Raw genomic sequence first — 16780 nt, forward strand, 5'->3', positions numbered from 1 at the left:
TAAACACAGGTGAAAGGTTACGTTGCTCGATGCGAAACACTCACAAAGTTCTTATGTTTGGCACGGTGTACCATATGTCTATATTAACAAATTGTGAGGAAATAATATTGTTATAACTTCCTTGCTCACTGTGTGGTTCTTTAGTGGGTACAGGTGTGAGGAATGGACACTGTTCATGAACAGAGAATTCAGATATTAATTTATTCTACATGTTGTTGTTGTGGTCTTCAGTCCTGAGACTGGTTTGATGCAGCTTTCCATGCTACTCTATCCTGTGCAAGCTTCTTCATCTCCCAGTACCTGCTGCAGCCTACATCCTTCTGAGTCTGCATAGTGTATTCATCTCTTGGTCTCCCTCTACGATTTTTACCCTCCATGCTGCCCTCCAGTACTAAATTGGTGATCTCTTGATTCCTCAGAACATGTCCTACCAACCGGTCCCTTCTTCTAGTCAAGTTGTGCCACGAACTCCTCTTCTCTCCAATTCTATTCAATACCTCCTCATTAGTTATGTGATCTACCCATCTAATCTTCAGCATTCTTCTGTAGCACCACATTTCAAAAGCTTCTATTCTCTTCTTGTCCAAACTATTTATCGTCCATGTTTCACTTCCATTCATGGCTACACTCCATACAAATTACTTTCAGAAACGACTTCCTGACACTTAAATCAATACTCGACGTTAACAAATTTCTCTTCTTCAGAAACGCTTTCCTTGCCATTGCCAGTCTACATTTTATATCCTCTCTACTTCGACCATCATCAGTTATTTTGCTCCCCAAATAGCAAAACTGCTTTACTAATTTAAGTGTCTCATTTCCTAATCTAATTCCCGCAGCATCACCCGACTTAATTCGACTACATTCCATTATCCTCATTTTTGCTTTTGTTGATGTTCATCTTATACTCTCCTTTCAAGACACTGTTCATTCCGTTCAACTGCTCTTCAAAGTCCTTTGCTGTCTCTGACAGAATTATAATGTCATCGGCGAACCTCAAAGTTTTTATTTCTTCTCCATGGATTTTAATACCTACTCCGAACTTTTCTTTTGTTTCCTTTACTGCTTGCTCAATATACAGATTGAATAGCATCAGGGAGAGGCTACAACCCTGTCTCACTCCCTTCCCAACCACTGCTTCCCTTTCATGTCCCTCGACTCTTATAACTGCCATCTGCTTTCTGTACAAATTGTAAATAGCCTTTCGCTCTCTGTATTTTACCCCTGCCACCTTCAGAATTTGAAAGAGAGTATTCCAGTCATCATTGTCAAAAGCTTTCTCTAAGTCTATACATGCTAGAAACGTAGGTTTGCCTTTCCTTAATCTTTCTTCTAAGATAAGTCGTAGGGTCAGTATTGCCTCACGTGTTCCAACATTTCTCTGGAATCCAAACTGATCTTCCCCGAGGTTGGCTTCTACCAGTTTTTCCATTCGTCTGTAAAGAATTTGCCCTAGTATTTTGCAGCTGTGACTTATTAAACTGATAGTTCGGTAATTTTCACATCTTTCAACACCTGCTTTCTTTGGGATTGGAATTATTATATTCTTCTTGAAGTCTGAGGATATTTCACCTGTCTCATACATCCTGCTCACCAGATGGTAGAGTTTTGTCAGGAGGCTCTCCCAAGGCTTTCAGTAGTTCTAATGGAATGTTGTCTATTCCCGGGGCCTTGTTTCGACTTAGGTCTTTCAGTGCTCTGTCAAACTCTTTCTGCAGTATCGTATCTCCCATTTCATCTTCATCTACCTCCTCTTCCATTTCCATAATATTGTCCTCAACAACATCGCCCCTGTATAGACCCTCCATATACTCCTTCCACCTTTCTGCTTTCCCTTCTTTGCTTAGAACTGGGTTTCCATCTGAGCTCTTGATATTCATGCAAGTGGTTCTCTTTTCTCCAAAGGTCTCTCTAATTTTCCTGTAGGCAGTATCTATCTTACCCCTCATGAGATAAGCCTCTACATCCTTACATTTGTCCTCTAGCCATCCCTGCTTAGCCATTTTGCACTTCCTATCGATCTCATTTTTTGAGACGTTTGTATTCCTTTTTACCTGCTTCACTTGCTGCACTTTTGTATTTTCTCCTTTCATCAATTAAATTCAGTATCTCTTCTGTTACCCAAGGATTTCTACTATCCCTCATCTTTTTACCTACTTGATCCTCTGCTGCCTTCACTATTTCATTCCTCAAAGCTACCCATTCTTCTTCTACTGTATTTCTTTCCCCTATTCCTGTCAATTGTTCCCTTATGCTCTCCCTGAAACTCTGTACAACCTCTGGTTTAGTCAGTTTATCCAGGTCCCATCTTCTTAAATTCCCACCTTTTTGCAGTTTCTTCAGTTTTAATCTACAGTTCATAAGCAATAGATTGTGGTCAGAGTCCACATCTGCCCCTGGAAATGTCTTACAACTTAAAATCTGGTTCCTGAATCTCTGTCTTACCATTATATGATCTATCTGAAACCTTTTAGTATCTGCAGGGTTCTTCCATGTATACAGTCTTCTTTCATGATTCTTCAAACAAGTTTTAGCTACGCTTAAGTTATGCTGTGTGCAAAATTCTACCAGACATCTTCCTCTTTCATTTCTTAGCCGCTATTCATATTCACCTACTATGTTTCCTTCTCTTCCTTTTCCTACTGTCGAATTCCAGCCACCCATGACTATTAAATTTTCATCTCCCTTCACTACCTGAATAATTTCTTTTATCTCATCATACATTTCATGAATTTCTTTATCATCTGCAGAGCCTGTTGGCATATAAACTTGTACTATTGTAGTAGACGTGGGCTTCGTGTCTATCTTGCCCACAATAATGGGTTCACTATGCTGTTTGTAGTAGCTTACCTGCACTCCTATTTTTTTTATTCATTATTAAACCTACTCCTGCATTACCCCTATTTGATTTTGGGTTTATAACCCTGTAGTCACCTGACCAAAAGTCTTGTTCCTCCTGCCACCGAACTTCACTAATTCCCACTATATCTAACTTTATCCTATCCATTTCCCTTTTTAAATTTTCTAACCTACCTGCCCGATTAAGGGATCTGACATTCCACACTCCGATCCGTAGAACGCCAGTTTTCTTTCTTCTGATAACAATGTCCTCTTGAGTAGTTGCCGCCCAGAGATCTGAATGGGGGACTATTTTACCTCCGGAATATTTTACCCAAGAGGACGCCAACATCATTTAATCATACAGTAAAGCTGCATGCCCTCGGGAAAAATTACGGCTGTAGTTTCCCCTTGCTTTCAGCCGTTCGCAGTACCAAAACAGCAAGGCCGTTTTGGTTAGTGTTACAGGGCCAGATCAGTCAATCATCCATACTGTTGCCCCTGCAACTACTGAAAAGGCTGCTGCCCCTCTTCAGGAACCACATGTTTGTCTGGCCTCTCAACAGATACCCCTCCGTTGTGGTTGCACCTACAGTACGGCTATCTGTATCGTTGAGGCACGTAAGCCTCCCCACCAACGGCAAGGTCCATGGTTCATGGGGGGGGGGGGGTTATTCTACATCTAAGATCAAATAGTAAAAATAATAAATAACTTTGTTGCTGTAGTTGGAATGTCAGCTGCTAATAGTAGTTTTGATTGTTTAAATACATACAGATACTGCAGATTTATAAATCAGTCAGTCTTCAATTCAATAACTATTCAGTAGATCATGAGCCCTGGCCACTATGGAAGTCTGTAAATGTTACTCAACTGGCAAACATACAAAATGGAGTCAGTGCAAGTATGTTTGAACTTAAGTACACCCGCTGCTGAAGCTCCAGAGAGGGGATGCTTGCATCTCATTGGCAGTGGTGTAATCATTCATGGTAGTGTGCTTGTGCTGCCGTGCTTGCTGTAGGAAAGGTGGCAGCGTAACTGGCGTTGCTCGAATTTGGATATGCGGCCGACCAGATAGTGGCCGATACTGCCTCTCTCCCTGACTAACTTGGAGGGTGTGGGTGAAGGCGTGTGCTGTGTATAGTGATGAGGCTGGGTATGTGTCTGGGGGCAGAGCAGACCGAACCGTATCCAGACACTGCAGCTTGCAAGCACCAGGGAAACTGCCTTGGAAAGCCAGGCGCATGATGCGTCCAACGACTTGGAGGGTGCTGCAGAGGGTGCCGGCAACTAGCTGATGGTGACAGCATTGATATCCTTGGAAGAGATGACCTGCAACGTTGGCAGCAATGGCAGTGCAGATGGGCAGGCAGAGACTTCCATCACTGACTTGGCCATGGGTTGAGACACCCGCTCGGTTAGTTGCATAGGAGGATGCATTTGCATCAGACAGATGTGGCTGCATCACAGTAGCCGGACGTCATGCTGTGAAGAAATCTAAAACAGTTTGATCTACTGCAGGATCACTGAATTCGTGGTGCCGTAGCTGATTTTGATGGTGCTGATGCATACCTGCACTGCCACGAATAGTGTACTGTGCTCTGTCAGCTGATCTGAGAACAATGCTGGATCTCCATAGTTGTGGCTTGTTGTACACTTGATATTGAACTCTGACATTTGGGTGCAACTTCATGCTGAAGTCTGAAGCTGGATCAGAGCAAATGCAGCAAAGTTCTGTGGCATCTCCCATGCAAACATTCTGTCAGAAAACTGTTGGGAGCTAGCAAAGTGTTATATAAACTCAGAAACATCTTCATGTGAATGTGAAACTCGAAGTTTTGACATTTGTGTTGTGAACATTTGAACAAAAGTTTGGTCATGCCAGTAGGCTGTGGCAAAAACATTGCTGTCCTGACATGCTGTATTCCATTGCACGTGTAAAATTGTTAAAATTCCTTGGAAGGAAAACAAGGTCCATTGCCAGAAACAATTGTTTAGTGGGATAACAAAAGGATATTTGTAGTTGGCATCGACAATAACTGACCAGCCTGTTTACCAAGAGGGACCAGCAGAGTCTATATGGAGGCATCGCCATGCAGTATCAGAATGCGGCTAGGAGAAAAAGTCCTGGCGCAGAGCAGCCTGATTGTCGTCCACGCAAGCATGACATTTTGCTGTCACGAATTCTGTTTCCTTATCTAAACCAAGCCATGTACAATGTTGGTGCACCAGCTGCTTAGTGCGAACTGTTCCTGAATGAACTCTGTGTAGATGACTTAAAACTTGCTGTTGCAATGAGGTGAGGATTAACACTCTTGTTTGGTCTTTGGGCATGAGAAGCAGAATCACATCATTCAGAAGAGAGAAACTGTTGCAGTACACAAAGTATTTTCACACTAAAGTTGTCTTGTGACAGCCAGAGCGACAGCACCAGCAGCAGCGAGTACTGTTTGTATAAAGCGTTTATTTTGCATTTTGTTTACGACCTTCCACTAAGGAAGGGGTTCTATTTGTGTTTATCTGCTCTGCATAGTAACTAACAGTTCTTGATAAAACTTTACGTAGTTTTCGTGTTAGATTTCTTAGTGTTTTCTTGATCGTTTAGAACAGAAAGCGCCCTAAAACCGTCTTTTGTTTGTTTCGCGGCCGTTAGCCACTAGTCACTTGAATCAGCAGTTGTCTTGTGACAGCCAGAGCGACAGCACCAGCAGCAGCGAGTACTGTTTGTATAAAGCGTTTATTTTGCATTTTGTTTACGACCTTCCACTAAGGAAGGGGTTCTATTTGTGTTTATCTGCTCTGCATAGTAACTAACAGTTCTTGATAAAACTTTACGTAGTTTTCGTGTTAGATTTCTTAGTGTTTTCTTGATCGTTTAGAACAGAAAGCGCCCTAAAACCGTCTTTTGTTTGTTTCGCGGCCGTTAGCCACTAGTCACTTGAATCAGCAGTTGTCTTGTGACAGCCAGAGCGACAGCACCAGCAGCAGCGAGTACTGTTTGTATAAAGCGTTTATTTTGCATTTTGTTTACGACCTTCCACTAAGGAAGGGGTTCTATTTGTGTTTATCTGCTCTGCATAGTAACTAACAGTTCTTGATAAAACTTTACGTAGTTTTCGTGTTAGATTTCTTAGTGTTTTCTTGATCGTTTAGAACAGAAAGCGCCCTAAAACCGTCTTTTGTTTGTTTCGCGGCCGTTAGCCACTAGTCACTTGAATCGGCAGTTGTCTTGTGACAGCCAGAGCGACAGCACCAGCAGCAGCGAGTACTGTTTGTATAAAGCGTTTTTGTACTTATTTGCTGCGCTTAGCTTTTAAATAGTTTTTCTGGGAAAACCTAGCGTAGTTTTCGCGTCTCGTATTTCAGTGAGTGTTTCTTGATTATCAGAGTAGCTCATCAGAAGATTATCTTGGGAATTTGTCACCGTATAGAGTAGGGTAAACATAGTCATGTGTAGGGGCTGTGGTTGTTGTGAGCGGACGCAAGGAGAATTGGCCACTCTTCGGGGGCAGGTGGAGGCTTTGTCTGTTAGGCTCATCGAGCTCGAGGCGCAGGCGTCGGCTCGTAGTGGCGTTGGGGCAACTGTGGTGAGACCTATGCCTACTTCGGTGGCCTTGGAATCACATGGAACCCCTGATGTCGCTGCGTCTTCCGGCAGTGAGCATCTTACCGGTCAGCCATCACTCCAGGGTGAATGGCGGACAGTGGTGGGCTCGCGCGTGCCTGGCCGAAAGGCGAAGGTGGGATCTGGCCGCGTGGCAGCTGCCTTACCCCTTTCCAACAGGTACGGGGTGCTTCCTAGTGGTGATGACATCGTTTCCGAGCCACCACAGGGTGCCTCGCCTGTTGGGCCAGTGGCCGATTCTCCGGCAAGGTCCCGACAGTCACAGAGGGCGGGCCTATTAGTTATAGGGAGCTCCAACGTTAGGCGTGTTATGGAGCCCCTCAGGAAAATAGCGGGTAGGTCGGGGAAGAATGCCAGTGTGCACTCGGTGTGCTTGCCGGGGGGTCTCGTCCGTAATGTGGAGGAGGCCCTTCCGGCAGCTATTGAACGCACTGGGTGTGACCGGCTGCAGATAGTAGCACATGTCGGAACGAATGACGCCTGCCGCTTGGGTTCTGAGGCCATCCTTGGTTCCTTCCGGCGGCTGGCTGATTTGGTGAAGACAACCAGCATCGCACGCGGAGTGCAAGCTGAGCTTAATATCTGCAGCATAGTGCCCAGAGTCGATCGCGGTCCTCTGGTTTGGAGCCGTGTGGAGGGTCTAAACCAGAGGCTCAGACGACTCTGCGACTATAATGGTTGCAAATTCATCGACCTCCGTTATTGGGTGGAGAACTGTAGGGCCCCCCTAGACAGGTCAGGCGTGCACTACACACCGGAAGCAGCTACTAGGGTAGCAGAGTACGTGTGGCGTGCACACGGGGGTTTTTTAGGTTAGAGGGACCCCCCCTTGGGCGAAACGATAAAATACCTGACGGCTTACCAGAGAGGACATTATCATCGTTGATAAAGAATGTCCGTCCTCAGAGACCAAAAACAGGAAAAGTTAACGTAATATTGGTAAACTGCAGGAGTATCCAGGGCAAGGTTCCTGAATTAGTATCTCTTATTGAAGGAAATAGTGCGCATATAGTATTAGGAACGGAAAGTTGGTTAAAACCGGAAGTGAACAGTAACGAAATCCTAGACACAGAATGGAATATATACCGCAAGGATAGGATAAACGCCAATGGTGGAGGAGTATTTATAGCAGTAAAGAATTCAATAATATCCAGTGAAGTTATTAGCGAATGCGAATGTGAAATAATCTGGGTTAAGTTAAGTATCAAAGGTGGGTCAGATATGATAGTCGGATGCTTCTATAGACCACCTGCATCAGCAACCGTAGTAGTTGAGCGCCTCAGAGAGAACCTGCAGAACGTCGTGAAGAAGTTTCGTGATCATACTATTGTAATAGGGGGAGACTTCAATCTACCAGGTATAGAATGGGATAGTCACACAATCAGAACTGGAGCCAGGGACAGAGACTCTTGTGACATTATCCTGACTGCCTTGTCCGAGAATTACCTCGAGCAGATAGTTAGAGAACCAACTCGTGAAGCTAACGTTTTAGACCTCATAGCAACAAATAGACCGGAACTTTTCGACTCCGTGAATGTAGAAGAGGGTATCAGTGATCATAAGTCAGTGGTTGCATCAATGACTACAAGTGTAATAAGAAATGCCAAGAAAGGAAGGAAAATATATTTGCTTAACAAGAGTGATAGGGCACAAATCGCAGAATATCTGAGTGACCACCATCAAACGTTCATTTCTGAGGAAGAGGATGTGGAACAAAAATGGAAAAAATTCAGAAACATCGTCCAGTACGCCTTAGATAAGTTCGTACCGACTAAGGTCCAAAGCGAGGGGAAAGATCCACCGTGGTATAACAATCATGTACGAAAGGTACTACGGAAACAAAGAAAGCTTCATCATAGGTTTAAGAGTAGTCGAATCATAGCTGATAAGGAAAAGCTGAACGAAGCGAAAAAGAGCGTAAAGAGAGCAATGAGAGAAGCATTCAACGAATTCGAACATAAAACATTGGCAAACAATCTAAACAAGAACCCTAAAAAAGTTTTGGTCATATGTAAAATCGGTAAGCGGATCTAAATCCCCTATTCAGTCACTCGTTGACCACGATGGAACCGAAACAGAGGACGACCGAAGAAAGGCAGAAATACTGAATTCAGTGTTCCGAAACTGTTTCACTGCGGAAAATCGTAACACGGTCCCTGACTTCAGCCGTCGCACGGACGCCAAAATGGAAAATATTGAAATAAACGATATCGGAATTGAAAAACAACTGCTATCACTTAGTAGCGGAAAAGCATCCGGACCAGACGAGATACCCTTAAGATTCTACAGTGATTATGCTAAAGAACTTGCCCCCTTTCTATCAGCAATTTATCGTAGATCGCTGGAAGAACGTAAAGTACCTAGCGACTGGAAGAAAGCGCAGGTCGTTCCCATTTTCAAGAAGGGTCATAAATCAGATGCGAATAATTATAGGCCTATTTCGCTTACGTCAATCTGTTGTAGAATAATGGAACATGTTTTGTGTTCTCGTATTATGACGTTCTTAGATAATACAAATCTCCTTCATCATAACCAACATGGATTCCGCAAACAGAGATCATGTGAAACTCAGCTCGCCCTATTTGCCCAAGAAATTCACAGTGCCGTAGACACTGGCGAGCAGATTGATGCCGTATTCCTGGACTTCAGGAAGGCATTTGATACGGTTCCGCACTTACGTTTAGTGAAAAAAATACGAGCTTACGGAATATCGGACCAGGTTTGTGATTGGATTCAGGATTTCCTAGAAGAAAGAACACAACATGTCATTCTTAACGGTTCAAAATCTGCAGATGTAGAGGTAATTTCGGGAGTACCGCAGGGAAGCGTGATAGGACCTTTATTGTTTACAATATACATAAATGACTTAGTTGACAACATCGGTAGCTCCGTGAGGCTATTTGCAGATGACACGGTTGTCTACAAGAAAGTAGCAACATCAGAAGACTCGTACGTACTCCAGGAGGACCTGCAGAGGATTAATGCATGGTGCGACAGCTGGCAGCTTTCCCTAAACGTAGATAAATGTAATATAATGCGCATACATAGGGGCAGAAATCCATTCCAGTACGATTATGCCATAGGTGGTAAATCATTGGAAGCGGTAACGACCGTAAAATACTTAGGAGTTACTATCCGGAGCGATCTGAAGTGGAATGATCACATAAAACAAATAGTGGGAAAAGCAGGCGCCAGGTTGAGATTCATAGGAAGAATTCTAAGAAAATGTGACTCATCGACGAAAGAAGTAGCTTACAAAACGCTTGTTCGTCCGATTCTTGAGTATTGCTCATCAGTATGGGACCCTTACCAGGTTGGATTAATAGAAGAGATAGACATGATCCAGCGAAAAGCAGCGCGATTCGTCATGGGGACATTTAGTCAGCGCGAGAGCGTTACGGAGATGCTGAACAAGCTCCAGTGGCGGACACTTCAAGAAAGGCGTTACGCAATACGGAGAGGTTTATTATCGAAATTACGAGAGAGCACATTCCGGGAAGAGATGGGCAACATATTACTACCGCCCACATATATCTCGCGTAATGATCACAACGAAAAGATCCGAGAAATTAGAGCAAATATGGAGACTTACAAGCAGTCGTTCTTTCCACGCACAATTCGTGAATGGAACAGGGAAGGGGGGATCAGATAGTGGTACAATAAGTACCCTCCGCCACACACCGTAAGGTGGCTCGCGGAGTATAGATGTAGATGTAGATGTAGATGTAAAGAGTCAGGAATACATTTCTGAAAGCATGGCCAACCTTTGTGAATGTAACTTTCTAGCAATGGTAGTGATTGGTCACGCTCCGTGGCTTGCACTATCTGCTGTGAATCACCAGGAAAAGAATCCAGTGATTGCAAACCACTAGAATCAGTAAGTACAAAAGAAGATTCCAGTGCACCGAATGCTGCATCTGTGCTGACAGGTAAACAAGACAGTGTTTCAGCGTGTGTGTGTTGCACTGTTGGGCGATACAGAATTTCATACTGATAATTTGACAATAATAGCAAACAACAATGAAGCTTTTGTGCTGCGTGGTTGGCAACTTGTTTCGATGGATGAAACCTTGCAGTCATAGGCTAGTGGTCCGTGACCAGGAATAATTTTTTGTCAACACATAATGATGTAATTGGGTGACACCATATATTATAGCCAGGGCTTCCTTCTCCAGCTGACTAATTAATCTGAGCACTGTTCAAATTTTGAAGCAAATGCGATGGGGTGTTCTGTTTTGCCAATTTTATGGGACAAAACCACACCAACACCATGGGATGAGGCATTGGCCACAAGCACAAGTGGTCTGATAAAGCAACGTTGACAAAGTAGTGCATTTTTCAGTCTTTGAAAAGCTTAGTCATAGTCTTTTGACCACTGGAACAGAACATTTTTACATCTGAGGTGGTTCAGAGGCATGGCAATTTGTGCTTCATTAGGAATGAACTCCAAGTAGTGAGTCAGTTTTCTAAAAATAACTTGCAGTTCATGTAAATTCTTAAGAGATCGCAGTTGCTGAATTGCTTGCAAATGTTTCATCATAGGACGAGCATAATTGGCATCAATGATATGCCGTAAGTATTCAATGATTGTGTTAAAAAAAGAACATTTCTGCAAGGTATGTTTGAGGCCCACAAACTTGAAAAAGACAGTCCAAATTTTTAAGGTGTTGTTCCTCTGTTCATCCAGATGTCATCAAAATAATTAAAGTTAGAAGACATATTGGATGTTACTTGTTAAAGGAATTTTTGGAACAACACAGGTACAGAAGCCTTTCAGGAAGATAGGCATTGATATTCAAACATACTGACATCAATATTCACAACAAAAATATTCTTTGTCTCTTCATCCAGTGGTAATTGATGATAGGTTTCAGCAAGATCAATTTTTGAGAAGAACTGTCTTCCCTCTAGGTGATCCAAACATTTTGTCTACACATAGGAGCAGTAGGAATCAATGATTGTCTGTCGAACAAATGTTGATACATGTCACAGAGTTGTTGAATTGTGGCATGGGAAACTTTTGTGTCAGTGACATGCACATTGTCCTGCACATCCTATCGGTAGGAATCAAACACAGCCATGCTGAAAATATTTGGACTTGCCCGTGAGCAAACTACAGTGAAAGGGACTTCCTTAGTCATGTTTTTGTATTTTGCAGGTAAGCAGTGTGTTGCAAGCACTAAAACACTATTGTTTTATATGTGGTGAGATGCAGACTTGATTTTTGCAAAGGTGGTTGGCCAAATTTCTTATGTGTGAAGCAGTAGTTTTTTCATAGGTTAAGCGACGTGACAGAAGCTCCAGTAGCTAGTTGAAAAGGCACTGACTGATTACAAATTTGCAGTTTAATCCACATCGTGTGATGTGTTTTCTGAATACAATTGTCCATTCTGTGTTTTGGAAAACTGTCCTCTGTTTTGCTTGCATCTCATTGGCAGTGGTGTAATCATTCATTGCAGTGCCCTCGTGTTGTGTTGGCGGCTGTAGATAATGTGGTGGGCTAACTGGCAGCACACGCATTTGACTGTGTGGCCGACAAGATAGCAGCCGGTACTGCAGATACATAGGATGGAAACTTCAGAATTTAAACTGGTATAAACACATTTTGGAACTCCTAAAAAATCGTAGTCAGCCACATTTGCACTTAAAATCATTGCAAATTGTGGGAAGACAAATCAGTAAATTAAATTTTTTTGCATATTGACATTCAACAATGTCATATGGAATGATGTTTAGGGTAATTCATCTTTAAGAAAGAAAGTCTTCATAGCTCAATAATGTGCTGTAAGAATATTATGTGGTGATTATCCCTGATCATCTTGTAGACATCTGTTTAAGAAACATTGTGTGTTCAGCATGTAGCCATGTTTACCATTTAATTTATTATGTGACTGTAAAATTATTCATTCCACAACATTAAGATTTTGTGTGCAAAACGATCCATGGAACATGAAACTAATTAACTTTGATTATAAAAGTAACATATACTTTGTCCATTGCACAGGGAATGACTGTTAATAACCGCAGAAATGTGATCAACTTGAAATCAGTATCAAGCATGCAAGACACATGTATCCTCTTGGAAAGCAACTTTGAGCCTCTTACAAGTTAGTCAGATGATTATGCTACTTTCTAGATACTTTGAAAAAGAATAGTACAAAAACATGGTGAGCCAACTTTTATCCTACATGATAATTGTATTTATTCTGAGTCCATACATAAAATAACTTTATAAACATATACAGATAGTGATCAAAACACAGCTCCTCTCTTGTACACTAACTAACATCCTCATTGGAAAATGGACCTAAAAACACCACATTAATAAAACACTGTTGCTATGGGTTGTTAATATATTCAGTATTATGTCACCTGGAGAAAATATGTTACTTTTCTACAGGCAAGAAGCAAAAATTTACAGTGAAAGGTCCTGGCTGTAGAGGCAGTGAATAGGAAGTCCCAGAAAAGTTGTTTGGACACTGGGACAAGGGTTGCAATATAAAAATTCCATATATCTGATACCTGTATGTGTATTTGTCTGTGTATGCATTTTTCCATGTTTACTGTAATATGTACTTGCTTTTTCCTAGAAAAGCCAGTTGATTTGAAGAATTTTTGTCATTTTTGTTATTTTCTTTTTCTTAAGATTTCCCTTTTGATTGTATTTTGTCTCAAAATAAATTGACATCTTGATATCATAGCTTAAATTCTTTTTTCAGACGGTTCCACAAGGAATATTCCAATCTCATGACAACAGTTAACATCGCTGATGAGAGCAGAAGTTCAGTGACACAGAAGTTTCTGTCATTGTATAAAAAACTAGAAGAGGAAGGAAATACTGCTGAAGAGGATTTGTTTTTGTCAGCTGTTGAGTTGCTGGAAGCTGAGAGAGAAAGCAGAGTGAAGCAAGAAGAGAAGAATTTTGGAGAAGATCATGGAGAGGAAAAAAGTGATTTGGTTTCATCATTCAAAGCAGCTCAGAGAGAAATGGATAGAAGTGGCAGTGAAAAATTAATACTTTCTGAAATTTTGAAAGAATAGTGTTTATTGCCATGTAATGTACAAACCTGTTGTAAAAATGACTAGAATAAAATGTAGTGTTAAGATGTTTTATTGGTATTATTGCTTGAAAACTCTGACTCATTGAAATATGCCCGTTATGTTGAATGAACATTACAATGAACAATATTCACATGGAACAGTAACGAAGACTGGCTATATTTACTTGTGAAGCTCCTTGGGGTTGATTGATGGATACTTTGTGAAGGATTTGTTTACACATGTTTATTAGCAAACAACAACCATGAAGGAACCATCAGAATATTTTAAATTCTGCTGCAATCCTTTACAAATAATGAGGATGTTATAAGTCATCAATATCAGTGGTTCTCATTGCAGTTTTATTTATTATTGTGTCTTGTAAAATCCAGTTCCAAACTTTAATCTGACACTTGCAAACAAAAATGTGGGCTTTGGATGTGATCATTTCACATTTTTTGCGAAGAGGGGTGGGTTATAGTTTTATCGTTTGTAATTGTTCCTTATTTGGGATTGTTTGCATGGAAACTTACTATTCCCACGCATGTTGGTAATATTGAATTGTGTTCGAGTTGGACTATCTCTGTTTGGATGCTTTAGTTACATCTGGTTTAAGGCCAAATGCCTTGTGTGTGGGTAGTAAATTCACACACCTTGTGCTTTCAGTCAAGCATCTTTTACATAAGTGATTTCTAAAAAGTAAATAATTTGGAAATAGAGGAGTTGATTCACCAAACAGTAGAAGTGTTGGGCCGTTGACAGGCACACGCAAAAGAGTGAAAACTTGCTAGCTACGGAAAAATTATTTCACAGGGTAAATTACACACAAACACACTGCATCATCCCTGTATGTATCTGTATAGTCTCAGATTTGAGTTCCTTGATTTCCCATTGTTTTAACTTTTTGCACTTGAAATTTCTTGCATATCATTGTAGCGGAGCAGGTTGGTTGATGCTGCAGACTTGTTTAATGCTGGAATTGAACTACTTGAAGATGTGGAAATTTTATCAATAAATACAAAGAGTTTCTTCTGGAATGATTTCTTTATATTGTTCTGTAAAATACAACTTCTTCCATTCAGAACTTTACAATCCAGGAAACAACATAGAGAAGGTGACTTATCAAGCTCTGACATAAAAATGTAACATGAATAAATATTGTGTGTTCTTGTCCTGATCTCACACAGTGTTGTTATGCTGCACCCATTTTCTATGAGATTACATTTTACTCCAACATGAGATGACAATGCCACGCAGATACTTCATCTAATGGAGATACTGCGGTCACAGCCCACTGTATACTCATTACTTGCAAAAACAGATAACAAAACCTTTCACTTTCACATTCGTAATTAATAAATTGCTATATTGCTTAAAAGTCTTGATGAATCGTTCATCAGCTAGGTAGACGTATGGTTCCACATCACTCTACTGGAGAGATATGTAACACACATCCCTCTACTCGGATGAATGATGTCAGAACAACTACATAAACCTAAGTAGTTAAATGTCCAATACTGTATACAGCTGAATCCTATAGTAATTGTTTCTAATATGGAGTCACACTGAAAAGTGATGCCTTTAATTTCTTTTAAACATGCTCAATATTGGTTGGGTAATTATAAGTCATACATTTTACTTGGTTGACTTTCCCACTTCCCTGATGCAAGTTGCAACCATCTACCTCTAGAGGAGTCCGAATTGTAGCGTGTAATATGGCAGTGTGTAACGTAACTACGTCACTTCATGAGAAGAACTGGAAGCACAAATTTGAAGAGATCATCTGCACATGGAGTACTCTCTCCTGCAGCATGACAACAGTATGTCACACATGAGCACTGTGACATGTACAATAATCTGACAGCTATCATTAGTCATCCTCAGTCAGTCCCAACTTGTCCTCACTGGCTCTGTCAACAAACTCAAACATTCTACAGTGACAATATCAATGAGAAATGTGTTTGTCACCAGGGTGACTATTATGAGAAGTAAATATATAAATATGAAAAATAAAGATGTAGAATGTTAATTAAGTTAATTTTATTTCGAAAGCTGTATGAGCTTTTACATAAAAGATTGAGAGGCATTACTTTTCAGCACACCCTCAACATAATATCTCTGCCTAACTCTAGAGAATGTGTCAGTAGGTTTATGTTGATTTTTCTATTCAAAACCCTTTTAATCTTGTTCTTAATATCACATTGCCAGGTTTTAATGGTTCATAATGATAATATGAATAAACCTGCAACTCACAGATTTTCACCCTAAATTAAATTTATCATTTACCCATACTCTAATGTTGTTTGGTTTTGTTGGTTCATAATGTTTCGTCTCTTTCTTATCCATGGTGCAGATACACAGATATATCGATACGAAAAGTTGTCCTGTTTGTTGATTTGTTTATTATTCTTCTGTATGCATTAAAGAAACACTTTATTTCACTATTGCCCACAGCGTGTATCTTCGATCCACTTTTGTTGGCTCTCCCTTTTTGACTCTAAATATACCTCAAAGAAACTTTCCCCTGCTGAAATCTTGGCATTCGTTAACCTCTTGGAACTGCCATTGAAAAATAATTGCTTTTCTTTCAATGGAAAAATCTACAAATTAAGAAATTGCGTAGCTATGGGTGCCAGCATAACAGGAATTATAGCTGAAATTTTTCTCAAGCACCTAGAGCACAAACTTTCCACAAGGAAAGTCAGCATCCACTCCAAAAGATCAGTTCTACAGAAGATACATAAAGGATACATTTCTAGTCACTGACAGGATAAACAAAGATGACATCCAAGACACCCTCCAGACCTTCAACAAAATGCACAGTAAATGGGAAACAAATAATATCATTAACTTCCTTAATCTAACCACCTGAAAGCAAGATGACAGATATGTCTTCCAAATCTATGGGAAGCCAACCATCACTGACATAAACATACATGTTTCTTCCTGCCACCCCAACATGCACAAACTAGCGGCATACCACTTGGTGATTCATAGAGCACTAAAATCCCATGGAGTAATGAGAACCTCTGCGATGAAATGAGAATCATAAAACAAATAGCTACATCTAACAGGTATAAACCCACACTAATAGACAATTTAGCTAAAAAAGTAAAAAAAAGGAAGATAATCATCAAGAAACAGGAATATACAACATAAATCCCCTTCCTTGGTAATATCTCCCAGAAAGTTGCCAATATCTTCAAATGGCGCAAAATAAGAAATGCATTTCAAACAAAAAATAAAATTTGCCACCAGCCAAGATAAATTTTCATCCTCTG

General features: G+C 40.8%; 1 protein-coding gene across 1 annotated transcript in view; it reads left to right on the top strand.

Annotated features, from left to right (window-relative positions):
• The window catches only part of LOC126477383 (probable 28S ribosomal protein S23, mitochondrial), a 31690-nt gene extending 17154 nt beyond the window's left edge, over positions 1-14536 (top strand). Inside the window, exon 3 of the mRNA XM_050103612.1 lies at positions 13181-14536. Within this exon, the coding sequence (XP_049959569.1) occupies positions 13181-13502 (322 nt within the window). The 3' untranslated portion in view covers positions 13503-14536. The remainder of the gene's footprint in view (positions 1-13180) is intronic.
• The last annotated feature ends 2244 nt before the right edge of the window (positions 14537-16780 follow it).

Source organism: Schistocerca serialis, chromosome 1 (genome assembly GCF_023864345.2).
Source record: "Schistocerca serialis cubense isolate TAMUIC-IGC-003099 chromosome 1, iqSchSeri2.2, whole genome shotgun sequence".
Lineage (NCBI taxonomy): Eukaryota > Metazoa > Arthropoda > Insecta > Orthoptera > Acrididae > Schistocerca > Schistocerca serialis.